At 38.8% G+C, this 18,479-nt stretch overlaps 1 protein-coding gene across 4 annotated transcripts; it reads right to left on the bottom strand.

Annotated features, from left to right (window-relative positions):
* Nucleotides 1–62: 62 nt before the first annotated feature.
* Nucleotides 63–17,956, bottom strand: LOC148089205 (choline transporter-like protein 2). 4 transcript variants are annotated; one of them, XM_087804316.1, is made up of 23 exons: nucleotides 17,898–17,956; nucleotides 17,088–17,151; nucleotides 11,557–11,605; nucleotides 11,406–11,479; nucleotides 11,253–11,337; nucleotides 11,090–11,174; nucleotides 10,085–10,204; nucleotides 9,948–10,008; nucleotides 9,756–9,882; nucleotides 8,202–8,285; nucleotides 8,012–8,124; nucleotides 7,819–7,950; nucleotides 7,652–7,751; nucleotides 6,304–6,396; nucleotides 6,149–6,233; nucleotides 5,814–6,076; nucleotides 5,359–5,453; nucleotides 5,174–5,277; nucleotides 5,038–5,111; nucleotides 4,889–4,959; nucleotides 4,416–4,504; nucleotides 3,668–3,752; nucleotides 1,282–3,435 (listed from the first exon to the last, which is right to left on the bottom strand). In XM_087804316.1, exons 2-23 carry the CDS (start codon nucleotides 17,122–17,124, stop codon nucleotides 2,954–2,956), a joined length of 2,508 nt encoding a protein of 835 aa, XP_087660442.1. In that variant the 5' UTR covers nucleotides 17,125–17,151; nucleotides 17,898–17,956; the 3' UTR covers nucleotides 1,282–2,953. The 4 variants fall into 4 exon arrangements, with proteins under 4 accessions (XP_087660459.1, XP_087660442.1, XP_087660434.1 ...); XM_087804333.1 differs by lacking the exons at nucleotides 1,282–3,435; nucleotides 17,898–17,956 and adding an exon at nucleotides 63–612 and having other exon boundaries at nucleotides 17,088–17,239; XM_087804308.1 differs by lacking the exon at nucleotides 17,898–17,956 and having other exon boundaries at nucleotides 17,088–17,239.
* Between the last annotated feature and the right edge of the window lie 523 nt (nucleotides 17,957–18,479).

The raw sequence follows: 18,479 nt of genomic DNA, 5'->3' as shown, positions 1-18,479 counted from the left end.
TGACCACAGAAAGCAGACAATCACTCAAACCGTTGCAGCAGCCAAGGTCTCAAGCAGACAAGTTTCCACACAAAAGTAATTTATTTTGTTTTTGGTAGTTTGAAATGCTCATAACACGTAATGGAAACTGAAATACATTTTCAACTGATCATGGTATTGAAAAGCAGCGGGGCTTTTAAATAGCTCTGAATCTCAAAAGCAGCTTTTAAATGTCAAAGTTGGTCCCTGAAGATTAAAACATTGACGTTAAATAGGAATGAGAAGAAGTTAAAAACAAAAATATGTACATCTGACTTAAAATATTTTTGGCAACAGTCAACTTAACTTGAGTAACTTCTACTCTGATACAGAACTTCTTGGCAGATGATGATGCTTTTTTTTTTACCTCGTAACATAAACTAAATCATGAAAATCCCTTCCTTCGTACAGGTATACAATACCAAAGTGCACTTTTATGGTTACTGCAATACTTTCTGGTGAATACACAGAAGGGAAACACAAGTTAGTCGGCAGATTTGGCCTCCTGGTTGGACTTCTTCAGCAGAGTCAGCAGGTTCTGGGACATGAGGTACGGCCTCTCGGCTGATCCGTCGTTACGCTCCAGGTCCTCCACTGTGTTGTGGACAGACATGGTTTCAAAAGTTAATTCTGAACACAAATATGGGCAAAAATGTTTTTAGCTTTTTTCCATTATGAACAGTAAGTTCTCGAGAGTGCACCCTTGTCCTTTGTTGTGTCCACAAATACACAAGGAGTGTTTTTCTAGCAGTGGTGGAGCCAACAAATATAGTTGAACTATAAAGTAACTGTGACATTTGTATTCAAAGTTATTGCAAAGTCAACTGATGGTGTGATAGATAGAGGGATAGAGAAAGAGACAGACAGACAGACAGACAGACAGACAGATAGATAGTTGGAGCATGGGAGGATAAACATGTGTTAATGTGTTTTGTTCTATCAAACACTATTTCCAAACTTTACGTTAAATAAAGGCCTATTCTGCGTCTCTAATCCGCCTTTTTGTATTTGGATACAAAAATAAAACCTGTAAACTGGAAGAAAAGTGTTTCTATATGAAGGTCGGTCCTTGAATATATTGCTGATATGAAACCGATCTGCGGTAGAAAAAAGGTTGGGGACCCCTGTTTCTAGGCAACAGGAAGGGGACTCTAGGGCCCTTACAATAGTAAGCACTTCCTAATGAGGGGGAAGTACAGCGTGGGCCGGGAAAATCTCAAACTCACCTGCTTCCATGTCGCTCGTACTCACCACCACACGCCATAAATACAATCACCTTTAATCAAGACTTACATCCAATAAATATGAAATGTCATCAGGAGATATCAATAGTAGAACAGAAGATGAAAAACAGAGAAATGTACAAAAAAAGCATCCACAGAGTTAGTCGCGAGCAGTCATATAAACGTCATGCAGCACTTGAAATAGAAGGACAGAGCAAGGCAGAAGAAGTCACAACTGGGGCGCGGGGCGGGGGTTCCACAAAGTTCATGAGGTCACGACTGCTGTGTCAGAGAGATACAATCACAGGAACCGTTCTGATATACCAAGGCATGTAGGCGGCGTTACAATACAAGGGATGCCCTGAAGGCGAGGATTTTCTTGTACAGGCCAAAAGATTACACACGACGTCGAGACCGGTTTTTAGAAAAAGAACGATACACTTTCGTCCAGTTTATAAAACGTGTGGAACATTTTGGCGTCAGCTGGTATTATTGGAAACGGCAAGCTCGCCGCCGGTCGAGTGGTTCTGACTGTAAACAGGTTGAGTAGTGCATTTGACGGTTAACAAACATCAGTGACAGGCACAGAGTCAGCACTCACAAACAGATCTCCACGATGTAAAAACCAACACAAGAGAGATTTTTTTTTAATTTTCTTCACGCTACCGAGATGCACTGGGCTTTTTTAAGCTGAGGCCACTTCTGGCCGGACATCACATCACCCACGTCACAAGGGGAGAGGAGCGTAGTAGCGGTGTTGAACCCTGACCGCCGCGTTCTGGGAGTCACAGTTCACTAATATTAAGACAACCCTGACAAATGTAACACACCCGAGTGTTACTCTTGAGTTACTATTATTACTTTGATTATACAAACAGTAGCCTGAGTTTCTATCCACTGGAGTTTGATCTAAAAGTGGATCAGAATTTATGTGTTGCAACTTTTTGATAACGCTTCTCACTTTGATCACTGCAGCCACGTGTGCACAATTACGGGGCACCTTGGTTGACCTACATATGAAAAGTTCTGATAAAAATTGACATTCCACTCCCAACACCCCTTAAGTTACAGTATTTTTCGGACTAAAAGGCACACTTCAAATCCTTTCATTTTCTCAAAAATCGATCAGTGCGACTTACGTATTCATTATTGTTGAACTTGCTGACCTCCAACTAATTTTGTGGGGTACACTGACTCAAAAATCTGCCAAAATGTCAATTAAATTGGTAAATACTATAAAGCCACACATTCTCTGGTGCACCTTGTAGTCCAAATACTACTTCAAGTTTAATTTCTGGAAACAGGCTAATTGCCAAGATAACTGTGGCTACGAAGCATTAGTAATATGATCACTTAAAATAAATGATCAAAGTAACTCATTAAAACTACCAAGAAGGATATTTAGGGTTGTCTGTCAGCAAGAGAATGTTGCCAAATGGAGCTAAAGGTTAGTCATTAGAAAAAAAGCGGTAAAAACAATATGGTCTTGACGTTTCAAAGTTATTTCTGATTCACATGTTTGCTTATTTATAAGTGGTTTCCTCTTGAACTGTGACCCCCGAACGGGCAGAAACACCGGATCATGACATCTGTGAACTGCTACACTCCTTCAAGGCAAAGTCAATTTCGTTACGTCACACGCTTAAGAGGCCCAAATCACAACGTTGAAAAAAAAAGTTATTTCATTCCAAGTTTAACGACTTCCTAGCCATCTACTCCTTCGGTGAGGAGGGAGGGATGTCCACCTTTGTCTCTTCCGTCTTCTCTGCGCTCTCTTTCTTCTCGGGTTCTTCGCTTACAGGCTCCTTCTTCTCTTCCTGAGGCGACTCCTCTTTCTTGTCGACTTCCTTCGCTTCCTCTTGCTTCGCAACCTCCTCTGCATTCACGGCTTTCGTCTCCTCTGCGTTCTCTTCCTTCACGGCTTCGTCATCAATCTTGGTCTGCAGGGGCTGCTCCTCCTCCGTGGCTTGTTTTAGCACATCCTGGCTCTTCAGCTCAACCTCTCCGTCCTGCTGCGCCTGAAGAGGCGTTTGCTCCTCCAGCTTCACGGCTTCTACCTGCTTCACGCCGTCTGCCTGCACGACGCCGTCCTGCTCGTCCTCCTGCTGCTTAGCTTTGGAGAGGATGTCGTGGAGCTCGGGGGACATGTAGAACGGCCTCTCGGACGAGCCGTCGTTTCTTTCCAAATCCTCGCCTTTTTGATTATGACGTGGTGAATTACGTAAATGAGGAGTTAGGAGGGAATGAAAAGAAGCGGGGAAATGAAAATCAAGGTGAAATCAAGGAGAGAGAAAAAAGAGAAAATGAGTCAGAAACAGGTCAGGAAGCAGAATCGGCAGCAGCTCAGTTTTAGTTGTAGATGAGAAGACGTTGTCCGTGTCGCCCCCCCCCCCCACCCACCCCCATGTCTTTCCAGATATACTCACAGAAGCAGAGGAAGAGGGTGTCCACACACATGGCGTAGACGCTGAAGAAGCCGTGAGCGATCAGGTAAGATCCCACGACCACCGTCTGAGAAGAGAAAAAGCGGATCAGATTTATTTATTTTTAAACGTCAAATTAAATCATAAATAATGGAAGTGCTGGAATGTCAATATGTTATTGAAAACTAGGCGTTTCCTAGAGATTGTTACAAGATACATAACCGCAAAATAAATAAAAATAAAAATCCATTTTATTTTCTCTTTTAAAATGATGTTACTTATACAGTATATAAACTATGCTTTGATGCAGGAGAAGTTAGATCGATTTCGGCCTTTGCTGAGGAATAAGGCTAAGAACGAAAAGCCAAACTAGGTCCAGACACAGAGTAAGTAAGTAAGTAATTTTTATTTATATAATGCTTTTCCAGACCAGGGTCACAAAGCGCTTAAACAATCAAAACAATACTCACTAAAATATATACTTTAAAGGTCAAGATAAAACTGAGAACACAGGAGTTTCAGAAAATCAAGGAAAAGCCTGAACAAATAAACACGTCTTAAGATGTTTATAAGTCCAAGAAGAGCTTTATAGGTGAACCAAGTAAACTAACTCAAGTGTCCTAAAGACATAGCAGTTGAGGTGGCTTCTTCAACATCTCAATCATCATTTGGATGGCCAGTCCTTGTCAATCACAAATACTTCCTCTTACAGTCTAGACAAAAATTGTGGATACTCAAACGTGTCTCTCACCAGAATTGGCACCCAGTAGTAGTTGAGAGACGGGGCGGCATCTTCCACTGCTTTGATTCTTCCAGAGAAGAAGAAGAAAGAGAAAATCCCTAAAGAGAGCAACAAGATCCTTTTTTAATCATTTGAAAAGATACACAAGAATGTCAGCAGTAATAGCCTACATCACATTATCAACACACAATCAACCTTACGATCATATTGTAAGTGAAACTGTCAAAATACAATAATAAACAACATGATCCACCAGCATGTTTAATTCCATTATTTCACCTTTATTACTATCCTCAAAGCTTTTGAATACGTGGCATTTGTTGCATTTTAGTAAAAAAAAAAGTTTAAACCTTCACATCTTTTTTAAGGCATGATTTATTAATACAAATTAATGATTATGACTCTTAAACTCTTCACACAATGTGTAAGCAGCCTTCAATTTGTTATAAACTCTGCTTCACAGATTTAAATCAAATGCTTACCAACAATTCCTACAATGAGGAGTTTTCCAAGGAACAGCAGGAAATCAGTGACCTTGTCCAAAACAGCTACCCTGTTTAGAGTAAAAACACTCTGTGTGAGTATTAAAATGCAGTTAAGAGATTACATTTTCGAAAAAATTAAATCTCACCTGACGATGTTTCTCATAAGAAGGAAGAACGCATCTCGAGCTGAAGGGCAGAAGCTCTTCCCGTAGATGGCGATCTGGACACACCAGAGAGAATCATCAGTTTGTCACATCGTCGGTCAAGATGAACAGGCCTCACCATGATGTAGGCGTTTCTGTTTATGAACTTGATGCATTTTTCCAGACACCAGAAGCAGCACTTCATGCAGCTTAGAAGGAATTTTGCAAACTTGTTTTGAGCACCTACAAATAATTTAGAGAGTGGTTAATATAAGAAGCATGGAAGGACGCAAAGTAGTGAAAATGTGCAATCCAAGATTTTACCTTTCAGCTTCTGATCCAGATATTCCAGAATGACCCGGATGACCTGAACCATCGACAGGATCAAAGAACCGAACGCCAGGGATCCAGTGTGGTACCTGAGTTGTGGAGTAGAATCATAGGTAGAAATCATTTGTTTTCTATATTAAAATGCATTTTCAATTCGAGTAGATACTATCTGTAGTAAGTAAGTTTAAAATGTGACTAAAATGGTACGAAAATCTTGGAAAAAAGGCAAAGTCAAAAAGACACTAAAAAGCAAATGTATTAACATCACAGTTTTATATTATTAATTCGTAATTGAATATTATATGCCAGTTAATTGAATGTTTATTTGATTTTACTGTGTTTTATTCATTTTGAGTTATATCATTTAATTTATTTAATTCTTAACTGTTTATATGCTGGCAATAAACATGTGCTGATTCAGATTCTATTCAGCTGTCAATCATAATCACCTGAGCGCTCGTCCCAGAGAGGAGAAGATGGGGTAAGTCGGAATGTCCTCTGGCTTCTTGAAAGCCCAGTAATATGATGCGAAGGCACCAGCCAGGGTCACCTGACCGAGCGCCGTCACGAAGTTGGCACACCAGAAGAAGAGGAAAAGGTTGTAAAACTGGAACAGAATGAGGTACTTGTGGTACAGAGTCTCGCCGCCGTAGAAGGCAAAGAGGCACTCGGCGTCGGGGCACTGAGCCGAGACGTTGGACGTGTTGAAGGTCTGCAGGAGAAGAAAACCTTTTGTTAGCATGTATGACACGTGTCTAAAGAACGTGTCGTGGTAGATATCAACCTTGGGGTCGCAGGTGTCTCTCGCATACTCGCAATCAGAGTTGTTGAAGACTTTATACACCTGCTCATTGGACGTGGACAAGAAACTGAGCAGAGAAGTCAAGGTGACAACGACCGACACAAATTGTCACTCAAACACTTTTAACAGGAGGATACACAGCAGTGATGGCCCAGTATGCGATGACCAGTGAGAGAAGGGCAAAGGTCAGCAGTGGGTAGAAGAGGGACGACATCACGTGTCCAACAGCTCTGAAAGAAGCAAACAGAAGATACTGAGCACATGCTAGTGTTGTAACAGCATTAGCAGAAATCCATTATATTCACTCAGAATATACTTTCACAGAATGAAAGTAGGTCATGTAAGCCACAACTCTGTTCACACACACACACACACACACACACACACACACATGAAACCAACCTGAAGTGGGATATAGAAGTGAAGTTCTTTGATAAGCACTTGTGTCGTTCATGCTTCTATCAAATCCCTTATATATTTATATTGCACCCACACATTTATCCAGGTTCACACATCTCTGTTGTCATAGGAAACAAGGATCAACTTAATTTCAAATTGATGCAATGGTTTTGTGTGATTTTCCATTCAATAATCCATTATGTTAAGAAAAGAGCTGACTCATCAAACCACGGTTTACTAATGTCTGAGGTTTGAATGGATGATTGGAAATTAGATTGGATTATTGGATTAATGGATGGATGGAATTTATGAATGCATGGATGACTTTTGGATGGATAGATGGATGACTTGATGGATGGATAATTGGATGATAGATGGGTGGATTATAAAATGAATTGATGGATGGAATTTATGAATGCATGGATGACTATTGGATGGATAGATGGATGACTTGATGGATGGATAATTGGATGATGGATGGATGGATTACTGGATGAATGGATGTATGGAATTTATGAATGCATGGATAGGTTATTGGATGGATGCATGGATGGATAATTGTACGCTAGATGGATTTTTAGATGAGTGGATGGATAGATGGAAACTTGGATGGATGGAAATTTGATCGGATGAATGGCTGGAGGGGTGAATGAATAAACGATTAGATGAATGGGCAGGTGGATGGATAATTTGATTAATAGATGGATGATTGGATAAATCACTGAAGAGATGAAGGGGTAGATGGATGGATAAGTGAATGAATGAATGGACGGGAGCGTGAATGGATATAAATTTGAATGGATGATTGGATAAATGGGTGAAGAGATTAAGGGGTAGATGGATGGATAAGTGAATTAATGAATGGATGATTGGATGGGTGGATGATTGGAAGAATGGATGGATGAAAATTTGAATTGATTGCTGACTGATGACTTGACAAATGAATGGATGGAAATTAAAATAGATGGATAGAAATTTGATTGAATGGATGGATAAATGGATTGATGGGTGTGTGGTTGACTGGCGGGGCAGGTGGTCGGACAGACGGGTGGATGACTGGAGGAATAGTAGACATTTCACACTGACCTGCTGGACTCTTTGATCAGTGCGATGGCGATCATGATTCTCTTCCTGAGGAAGATGAGCAGCAGGATGATGATCACCTCCACGATGGCGAGAATGATCACTGCAGCAAAAACATCAACTCATCGTCATCGTATCATCTGATATAAGCAGCAGGTGAGTCGACGTACTGAAGGCCAGCCAGGTCTGTTTGATCTGCAGGTAGACTGAGAAGTCGGTCTGAATGCCCAGATCTCGAATGGCCACGTCAGCTCCGGGCTCACCCTTCAGACTCGCAAACTCCATGTAGCAGTGAAAGATACCTGTAAGACATCATGTTGAGATGAGAGGTCATTTACCGTTTATCATTTCACATCAACATACCATATCCAATGACGAGGATCACCAGCACGATCATGACCCACACCATGATTCCGGCCAAGAACCTGAGCAGGACGATGAAGATCAAGCTGACCAACATGGCGATCACCAGACCGCTGGAGAGAGACAGAGAATCACATGTTATTGTTGTGTGGAAAATGCACAAATCAAAAGAATAACATGTCTCACTCACAGCAGAATCCAATGCCACGACTGCGTGTAGTCCTCGAAGATCCTCATGGCCACCTGACGAGCTTCGACAACCAAGTTGGACTTCCTTAAGAAGTTAAGAACGTATGTATATTAATATGAATTTAATATGGTTCGTTTTTTTTATTTTGCCTATTTTGTGTGTTCAACTATTTCATTATTTTACTCTGTACTGGTGCCAGAAAATATTCCTATGTTGGGTTTACAACGCTGGCAATAAAGGTTTCCGATTCTGATATAGTCAAATTCGATAATTTGGACAGCAGGTGGCAGGCTTGAGCGCAAACCTTTAAAGAAGCACAACTGTTCTGTCTCTACAGTTGAAGGAACCATTTCAATGGAATCAGATTCAACACCAAAATGGAAATCATCTGCTTCTCATCCTGCTTTCAACCTTTTAGGAAAGATTTATTAGTTAACACGTTTAGGATTAATAGTGTCACGGTTGGTTGTACTGGTGGTAATCATGTTTTTCTAGTGGTAATAGAGTTGTTGATAGTATTTTTATTATTGGTAGCTGTGGTAGTGGTACGAATCAATGCAGTGGCTTTAGAAATACAAATGCGGTAGAACGACATAAATACTACCAGGTACCTATATTTCCACTAAACTGAATTAAAATTTTACATTAAATCTTTTTTTTACAATAACGTTACAGTTATTATTTGGAATTAATGCTCTTAAAAAAAGAAAGATCTTTTTATTTTATTTTAAGATTAGGATTGTCCAAATTAATGTTGATGTAAAGCATTGATTAAGATATACGGGGTCAGAAATTGGGTTTTATTCTATTTAGAATGCTTGTTTGTTCATTTTCTCTACACAACTCTCACTAAAAAAGATGCAGCAATGGTCAGTGTGAGTGAGAAGACCATCCAAGCTGCTCATTTCTACCACAGAAGCTAAAAAAAACTTGCAGAAAAACAGAACGATAAATGGTCTGTTTAAATTCCCATAATAGCTCAATTGATCATCTTAGTTTGTTTCTGTCATTTGAGAATTTAAAAAATATATATATATATTTATTATTTTAATTAAACTGCCTTTTAATTTAACAAGATCTATACATTTTATTTAAACTTAAATCGGACAAAGCACCTCATTACACATTTTATACCAATTGTACAATTGTGAAATGGTTCATCCAGAGGAGAAAAATCAAAACATTAAAGATTTAACAGTCTTGCAGCAAAACTGTTTAAAATGATAAATGTAAATATTCTTCTGATGTGAACTGACGTGAACGTCACTCAACAACTTGTTCAGAGCTGCATCACTCTCCCCTCTGATTAGTGCCGAGCATGTCCACAAGTGGGCGGACTGAAGCAATTACAGGGTAAGCATAATAAATAGGGCGATTATGACAGGCTGTCAAATGAGTGAAGTGGGTTGAGGAGCTGATAGCAGGCTGTCAAGAGAACCAACCCTTTTCCTCAGCTCAGTGCAAAATATACATATTCAGATATGCATTCAGAAGGTAGGGTTGATGAAAATGTGCCTCTCGAGTCCCTTTTTTATTTGATAATATTTAACTCACTTTGATGCGTCCAGCAGTTCGGTGGCGTTGACTGTGACTCCCTGTCCGTCGTCAAACGTGGTCTCGTTGCCCACCACCACCACCCCTCCTTTCATTGTTCCCAGAGCAGGAAGGCATCGACGCGTGACTGCAGGAACAAGCGGACGTTTATCAATCCTACGTTTTTGTTTGTCTCAGATGTTGGTTACGTACAAGCTTTGCTAGGCATGAGCATGGCGGGGCAGAGTCCATCCCTGAGAAGCTCTGGAGGGCTCTGAATAAACCACATAAGCAACTCGGTGAGTCTCCTGATTATTGAATAGTGAACCTCATGCAGTGTGTATTTGTACCAATTTGGCAAAGTCCACTCCTGCTTTGCAGTACTGTTGATAGTATTCCCGGTCTTCTTTGGTGCCAAGCTTGGCCTTCACCAGCGTGAGATGTCTGTCTGGACAGCTTTCCACACATAACTAGAACAAACCACATGACAGATCGCACACATCAAAACACAATTATGACCTTTGCCATGTGGCCCTACAACCTCATAGGGAGAATGAGTGCAGCATGCAAACATGCCGGTAGACTGCTGGTTATGAGAGCGTTGTCTTGGATGCAGTAAACATGATGTAAAAACCCACTTTTATACAATCGAACTGACGAGCTAAATGGTCATTAATTATGTTAGAGTTACAATTTGGATTTATTCACACATCTAATTATCGATAATATATAATTGAATATGTTCAATGTACATCCTAATATAATGTACTGTATATGTATAGGGTTTTTTGTAAAGCGCTGTGACAACAATGTGGAGAGGATGAAGGTGAATCAATATACTGGTAAACTTCAGTATTTTTCAGGTCGTATAAATAAGCAACAACGTTTTTTTCATGTCATAGTAAGTATTTTATTTTAAACTATACTTCATTTATTTGAAACACTTGAATAATGTCAACCATTTTCCTACAAATTCATTTATGTATGTATTTAGGTCTTAGTAAAGATTTTGATTTTAAATATTCCTGCTTAATTTATTTAAAACAAATGTGTAACCTCAACATGTTTTGTACTATTTTTTTTGGTAGGTTTTGTCATATTTTTTAAGTTCACATTATGAATTTTAATTTAAAACATACCAGTTCAATTTATTTTTAATAATAATATTATGTATGATTTCAAACTTTTGACAGAAAATTATTATATCAATACAAATAAGTAGACATTTTCAATATTTTAAATTGACAAAACAATAGTGTTACAAATCAACTCAAGCTGGGATTTTCAACCATATCGCAATATTGTAAAAGTCGTCATAAAAATGTCGAAAATGCTTTTGAAACATCCTTCCTAACCTGTGTCGTGGGGCACTGCAGCTCGAGCAGTGTGAGCGGGCTGGCACACTTCAGGATGTTGAAGTAGAAAAGCAAAGGCTTCTTCCTGTTTGGTTTGCGACAACAAAGCTGTTAAAGGAACAAAAATCACCAGTCCTGGTTTTTACTTTATGTTGACACTCACTCCAGTGGCGTTCTCGCTTGCCCACAGAACTGCCCGCGACTGTCTGTGGGGTAGATCACTTTTCTTGGGTCACCTTGAGACCAGGCTGTGAAAAAAAACATTGTCAAGCAATATATTTTGATATATTGAACTATTTTTAAAATAAGAACCTACCGATGATTCCCACAGCAAAGTAGCCCAACACAGCCAGGATGAAAAGAATACAACAGAGAATATCTGTGCATCCCCTGAGAAAGACAAGATTAAAAAAAAAAAAGCTTAATTTTTATTGCGCAATTAAATTAGCTAAATAGAGACATTATACCTGTTGTGTATTGGTCCTTTGAAGTTTGAGTCGTACTTTCTGGACTCCCCTGAAATAAAAAAAGTCTTCAGTAGCAATAGATCGTCAAAAGTGGGTTATGTTGTAAGAACGGAGTTTTAAGGGTTTGGAAGTCAGTGGGATGACTAATAGGTGAGTCATATTGGCAAGTCGTATATAGTACATAGACTTGACTGTACCTGCTAGTATTTCTCCTAAACAAGTTATATAGGGAGTTCTGCTGTACAGGCTCATAGACACCTAGTTCCTAGATACATTTTTATTGAAAATATGAATACATTTTATGTGGCAATATTATTCTCAAGCACTGTATAAATATATTCTTTGTTTTATACTTTTGGGCTTTAAAATAATTATTTATTTATTTATATAGTACTTTTTAGGTTTATATTTTGTTAAGATAAGTAATAAAAAACATTTGAATTTTTATTGACATTTGATATGATTTTTTTCAATTGTATATTTTTATTGGATATTACTTACATTTTTTTAAATAAATGGTTCTAAAATATTAAAAATTAAATATTAAAAGGTTTTTGTTTTTTTTGATTTTGAAGAGGAACAAATTATAACAGCAAGTACATATAAAATTGTTTGTTAGCTGTCAAAATATATAAAACATGATCTATTTTTCTCATGTCACGAGGACAACACACTGCCCAGGTCTGTCTCAAGGTTACGACCCCCATTTAAGTAAACATTACCAATGTTACTTATACAATGAAATTCTGCAGTACTACAGTCTTCTCTCCTGGGTTTGATGCTAGCAACCTGCAAATCGGCTCTCTGGTGACCAGAATCTCTCTACGGACACCATCGGTTACCATGGAAACATTTTAGCTATGCCAAGAGGGAAATATTGACTAAATGCACTCTGCCCACTGAGATCCTCATGGTTTCAAGGCTTAGTGGCGACGCCTTGCCTGATATTATAAACACCTAAGATATAGATCCGGAGGAAAGACGGGCAGAATCTGTTTCTGCAAGCACACTTCCTGTCTTGTTATGACTGCAATCACATGCTTCTGTTTCACTGTCAACACTGTCACACTATAAACACATCAGCTCATCATCTGACAAAAGCTGATCTGATCCAATTTGTACGTGTGTGTGCGAGTGTGTGTCCTCTCACACGCTAATGACATGTACAGCAGTAATGCAATAAATTATCCTAACATTAATCCAAAATGTAATAGGAACAATTCAATCTAAAGGATCATAAAACAAGAAACTGAAACCTTGTTTTACCTTCTCTTTCATATTTTTCCATTCCAACGTTTTCTCCCTTTCTCTCAGACAAGAAGGTTTCCGCTGCTAGTTGTTGTTCTTTTGCTGCAAGTGTTTGACTCTTGAGTCCTTACTTCCTCCTTCTTCGACTCGGTTATCGCCCTCATACAACCTCTTCTGGGTTGACATCTGTCGGGGGAATTAAGTGGGCTCTAAACAACACTCGACTCCAAAAAATGACAGAAGAGAATTGTGACATTCTACAAGATATTCCCCCAAATAAATACCTCTTAACAGAAATGTGATTGTATCTTGTTTGAGAATAACACATGGAGTGATCCACCAGTCTAGCTTAAAATGTTTAAACCTCTTCTGGAAATTCCAACATGACCTCAAGACAGTTTTTACTTGACTTAAAGAAGAATAATCAAGCAGTAAAAATACAATTAGGAATTAGACTTTATTAATCCCTCTGAAGATATCCAATAGTGAGCTCTTGGACAAGAGCAGCATAAAAAGAGTTTGAACTTTTGAAAGCACATTGGAAAAATGAATCAGAAGAAATTGTTGGTTTAAACAAAATGTCTCACATTCAGGGAAGCAGAACTCTATCATTTATTTTAACATTTCTCTTTACTACAAAATTTAATTTTGCCTGAGCCGCCTAACTAGGCATGATGCTACCTACAAGACCATAGAACTGATTTATAAAGTTTGGACAGAGACGCCGGTTGCATTAATTTCCATAATGACCGTAACAGTAAATAAAGACTTTCTGAAGATTGACGACCCAACAAGAATCTTTCTCTCATATTGTGAAAAAATGGACATGAAGTTGCTTCAGCTTTAACAGCAGCTTACACTATTGCAATTACAAAGTTATGTACACACTAATGTACTAATTATGGTTGTGAACTGAGCTATAACTGATTTTATGCGGTACATGGCGCTCAAAGATCTGTCATGAATGTCGGTAAACTACGAAGCCGCACCGCTCTCAATGCACAATAAAATTCAGTGTGCCTTGTAGTCTTAAAAAGAAAATAGTATGTTAAATCTTCAGCTGCTTTAATATTAAAGTTAGTAAAAGTATATATAAGTTGTATTTATTAGACACAAATCACTGAATGACCAAAATTAAGTGTAAAAGGTACCCAAATGCTCACACAACACAGAGTCTGGAACGATAAACAAAGGACTTGATCCAATCATAGAGATCATCAGTTAAGGGCAGCCTACATAATTGCACATGATACTGATTCCAACTGCCCACTGTAACTGGAATGTGCCGGAGTGAACACCAGCAATCTTGAAACACAGAAAACAATAGATGTAGCATAATAAAGGTTTGACTAAATTAATGTATCTCTTAAGAATATTTGTAGCAGAACTGTATGTTTGCTGACACTGGGCATTCTGAGCACATAACCAAATCTCTAAGAAACCTCATTTCTGAGACCTAAAAGTTTTAAACTTGGAAAATATCAACTAGTATCTTAAAAAGAGGTAGAGAATGTAATACTTTACTGTAGCAATGGCACATGCTGTACTTTTACACAGACAAGTAATAGACAGCCCTGTAGTTGAGGTTAGTGCACCAGCAGACCAAACAAGACTTAACGTAAACGCCCTTGACATCATCACCATGCCCTGAAAAACAAGTGCCTAGTTCTAAACTCATTGTTAGTGACCAGATGCCGCGGATGATACATGTCAATGTAAGTAAGGAGATTTGTCTCAGTTGTCGCTTACGTCATCAGACCATGTGTGCAAACAAGTTATCTTTACTGGCTAAACTTCAGATGTGTGTCTAACCAAGGATTTGATTGTAGCACCATCTGTGACTGAGAAAGTGGTGGCTTCATTAACACTGTGGAAAAAAAACAACTCTTTGTCTGTTTGGGCGAAAGAAAAACAATCCTCAACTGTGTAGAACAGAATCCCAGCAGAGATTCCTAGCAAAGCTGCCAACTGTTACATAAAACTCTTCTTCTGATAACTGGAAACTACAGTGTCACAAGTGTCTGTGTTTTCATTTCTGGTGTTCCAGGTCATCACGATGTTGAGACAAGATAAATGATCATTGAGCCAGTCTTTTTGTTTTTTTAACTTCCTAATTTTAGCCTGCTTTTATCATCTGGTGTTTCCTCACGATGAGTGAAGAGTTACGTTGAGATGACCTACAATGCTGTGACTTATTCAGAAGTTGTAAGACACACTTCTTTGTGTGTAGAAATCGAAGGATGGATTTAATTTAAAAAATGATTATTAAAAAATTGGTTTATTTTATTGATTTACATTTTTAGGAAGAATTTTATTTTTTCCTACACTATTCAACGCACCTCACTCTTGTGTATTTGAGTCTTGTAAAATTTTAGTAAGAATATCGTAAATTAATTTAGTAGTTTTTTCATTTTTTGTTTATCATAACCATTGTTTAAATTACAAAATATTTCTTTGACAACCAACTTGGAGGTTAAAAAAAGAGACTTTGCTGGACCGCCATAGTTATTTAACCTTCTTTAAACCAGGAAAGTCCCTTTAAGATCCGCAGATCTGTTTTCAAGAGAGTTTAGCCAGAAGGCAATTTGCGCACACAGCCCAGTACATTTCATACCCTTGTGAAAAATTAAATTTTTTTAAAAGAACTGTACAGTAACATCATCTTGTATTAGAAACATTGACAGGTTGATAACTCTCTTTCAGAATAGAGTTTAAATTCAGACAAAGTTTTGATAGTGTATATAACGTTGCCCAGCATATATTATATTCTTAATGTAAAGAAAGAAATGCATTGGCTTAAATTAAGAGGCAGACATTTTGAAAATGGAAAAAAGGCCAAAGTTAACGAGTGACTCAGATTTCTTTTTGTGCTCGACAAAAAATGATGTCATGTCTGCTGCAGGTCTTTACGGGCCCAGAGGGGTTATCATTTGAGCCTCATCTAATGGAATAGTGGGAACAGTGGTTTCTGTGCGTCGTGCTAGATCCAGCGACTCATGGATGAGCAGAAAACAAGTGGATGGGCAGTCACTTTGCAGGCACATGTGATACCGCTAGTAACGTCAGATTGTGAGTTTAGGTATTATGGGACTTTTGAAGGATAGGGTGGCCACACAACTTACAATCATCTCAAAAGGTGTCTGCTAGAGTGTGTGCTCACCGACCGTACGACTGTGCACATTTACAAAGTTGCAATTTGACAGTGTAATATTGACTAAAGGCCTCTTATCTGTGGCTAAGCAGCTGGAACTAGACGGTGCATGCCATAGCCTGTCTGAGCTCAAAGATAGTGTTAGAGAAGTATAGACCGAATGAGCAACATGTATAAACTCAGAGATTTATGGGAGATATTGACCTCAGGGATCTCACGGGGGAGGTGAGAAAGGAAGAGGGGCTGTTTACATGGTAACAGTAAAGCAAAGATCACCACCGCGGGATTGTCACTGACTGACTGGAGAGAATGTGCACATGAGGTCATGGGTGTGAGATTCGTATCATTGTGAAAGATAACAGGTATTAGACGACTGATACCCTTTTTCTTTCACAATGATCGAAAATTTTACACCCACAATCTCATGTACACATTCTCTCCAGTCAGTCAGTGACAATTCCATGATCTTTGCATGGTTGAGTTTGTATCTGCCTTAATGGTTTTAAGGCAGAGATAACACTGAGTTCTAAAAGTTGATGACTCAACAGTCCATTTTGATCCAGACACAAAACACAGGGTGGGACTGGCACTGAGAAGACACCCTAGTGGCGAGTGTGTATAAGGAACATGTTACTTAATATAGACATTACAACTCACTGGCATCTGTAAGGAAAATGTCTGTGCATCGGTGGGTGAAATTGCAATATGTCAGAACACCGATGGGTTCTGTTCACTCCTGTGGGAAGCAGCTAGACAAGACAATCTGTGATCCTCCTCTCTCTTAATCTAACGTGGCCCAATTATTAACATTTGAGGTTTGAACTCCCCAGCAAACTGTTAAGTATCGATTAAGGAATCGATCAGGTAAATTCTGAAGATTTCACTCGAAATATTATTTTGTATAAATGTTGTGTTCTGCGGCGAGTTTAACTAAAACCACTTTGAAAAGGTGATGATAAAGTGGGGAATTTGACAGAAAAAGCGTAGGAGCAGAGGATGCCTCCAGATCTGCAGGAGACCCTCGGTGTCCACACCCTTCCATCCATTGCAGTCATTGTTTCCATATAAATTCGCCAGTTAAGTCAACTATGACACGGCGGGGCGGGAAACAAATGTACAAAAGTCGTCCTACCGTATTTGGGGTCCGGATTTTTTTCCTCCGGTTCCATTTTCACACTGTGTTCAGCTCCTTAGATCTTCGAACGGGTTGTTACCATGGAAATGTCGAGAGAAAACACATCGATCAGTGGCGGACTGCTACCGGGCGGCGACGAGGGACCATCCCAGTTTTCGCTACTGTGCACTAGATGCTACCGACAGGGCGTGTCTAGCCAATCAGCAACCGCTGTATTGTGACGGTCAGACAACATAGCCAATCACAGCGGACCTTCTTTATACCGCTACTTCAGTGGAATGTGCTGAGGGCGACAGCAGATGTGCTGCAAATACAATTATTAATACAAATCTGACCTCTTCGGCACCTTCACGTGAGCAAATTAACTAGTTTATTAAATCATCTCATTTCACCGTTGCTTTTCTGACTGTAATCCATTATTTTATAACAAATATTTTAAGAAAATGTTTAACACTTAATTACGACAGAGTAGTTATTACGAGATTAAAGTCTTACAAACATTATTTAACCAAAAAGTGCTTTTATCCAATTTATGAGATCACATGACCGCTTTCTTCCAGGATAATATACAATTATTTAACATCACAATAATCTGGATAGCTATTGTATTTCTCACAATAAATTTGGTATCTATTGTATCTATTAACCTAACTAACCTTTTTTTTTGGCTTTTTCTTGGAATTTCACTATCCAGCATTCTACATCCAACATTATTTTTCCTTGTATCCGAAATGTCTGCTTTTGTGGGGAAAAATAAGCCTCAGATGGTCCTCGGATACATTATAAAGACCACCTCTTGTACTGTACCTCTTCCAAAACCATCCATGAATGAAAGGAGGTTCCATGTAGGATCGGTCCTCCTAGAACTTTTATAGTCAAAACAACACATTGTACTTGGTCAGGCAAGACTGAATGTTTCCCAGAAGAACAATAAATGTCTCCACTTACTTACTTTCATCATAATGTATCCTGGTGAGATGTTTCAGACGTAAGTGCTTTTCTTTTACAGTGGACCACTGTTTATTGATGTAGACTGGTGTTCCAGAACCCTGAATTATATTTCTAGAGAAAAGATAAAGAAAAGTAAATAATAACCTCGGAAAAATTCCCATTTGTGAAAAGGCTGGGTAAATTAAGTAGAGGAAGACATCAAATGAGGTTCATGAACATACAGAGGTGTGCCAAGACAAAAGGGGAGGGAGACATAAACTGAACTGAACCGAACATTTCTTGAACATACATTTTTTAGGAAGGAGAAAAATGTTAACTCCTCCTGTTGTTAATTGAAGCATGTGTTGACTCAAAGCCATGAATAATTTATATGCTTGAAATGTCAACTCCAAGCATATGGTGGGTATTTAAGTGGGTTTAAAACAAGTATAATTTAAT

Source organism: Callionymus lyra, chromosome 1 (genome assembly GCF_982586985.1).
Source record: "Callionymus lyra chromosome 1, fCalLyr1.hap1.1, whole genome shotgun sequence".
NCBI classification, from domain to species: domain Eukaryota; kingdom Metazoa; phylum Chordata; class Actinopteri; order Syngnathiformes; family Callionymidae; genus Callionymus; species Callionymus lyra.
Note: the sequence above shows the minus strand (reverse complement) of the source record. Positions and strands in the feature narration are given on the sequence as shown.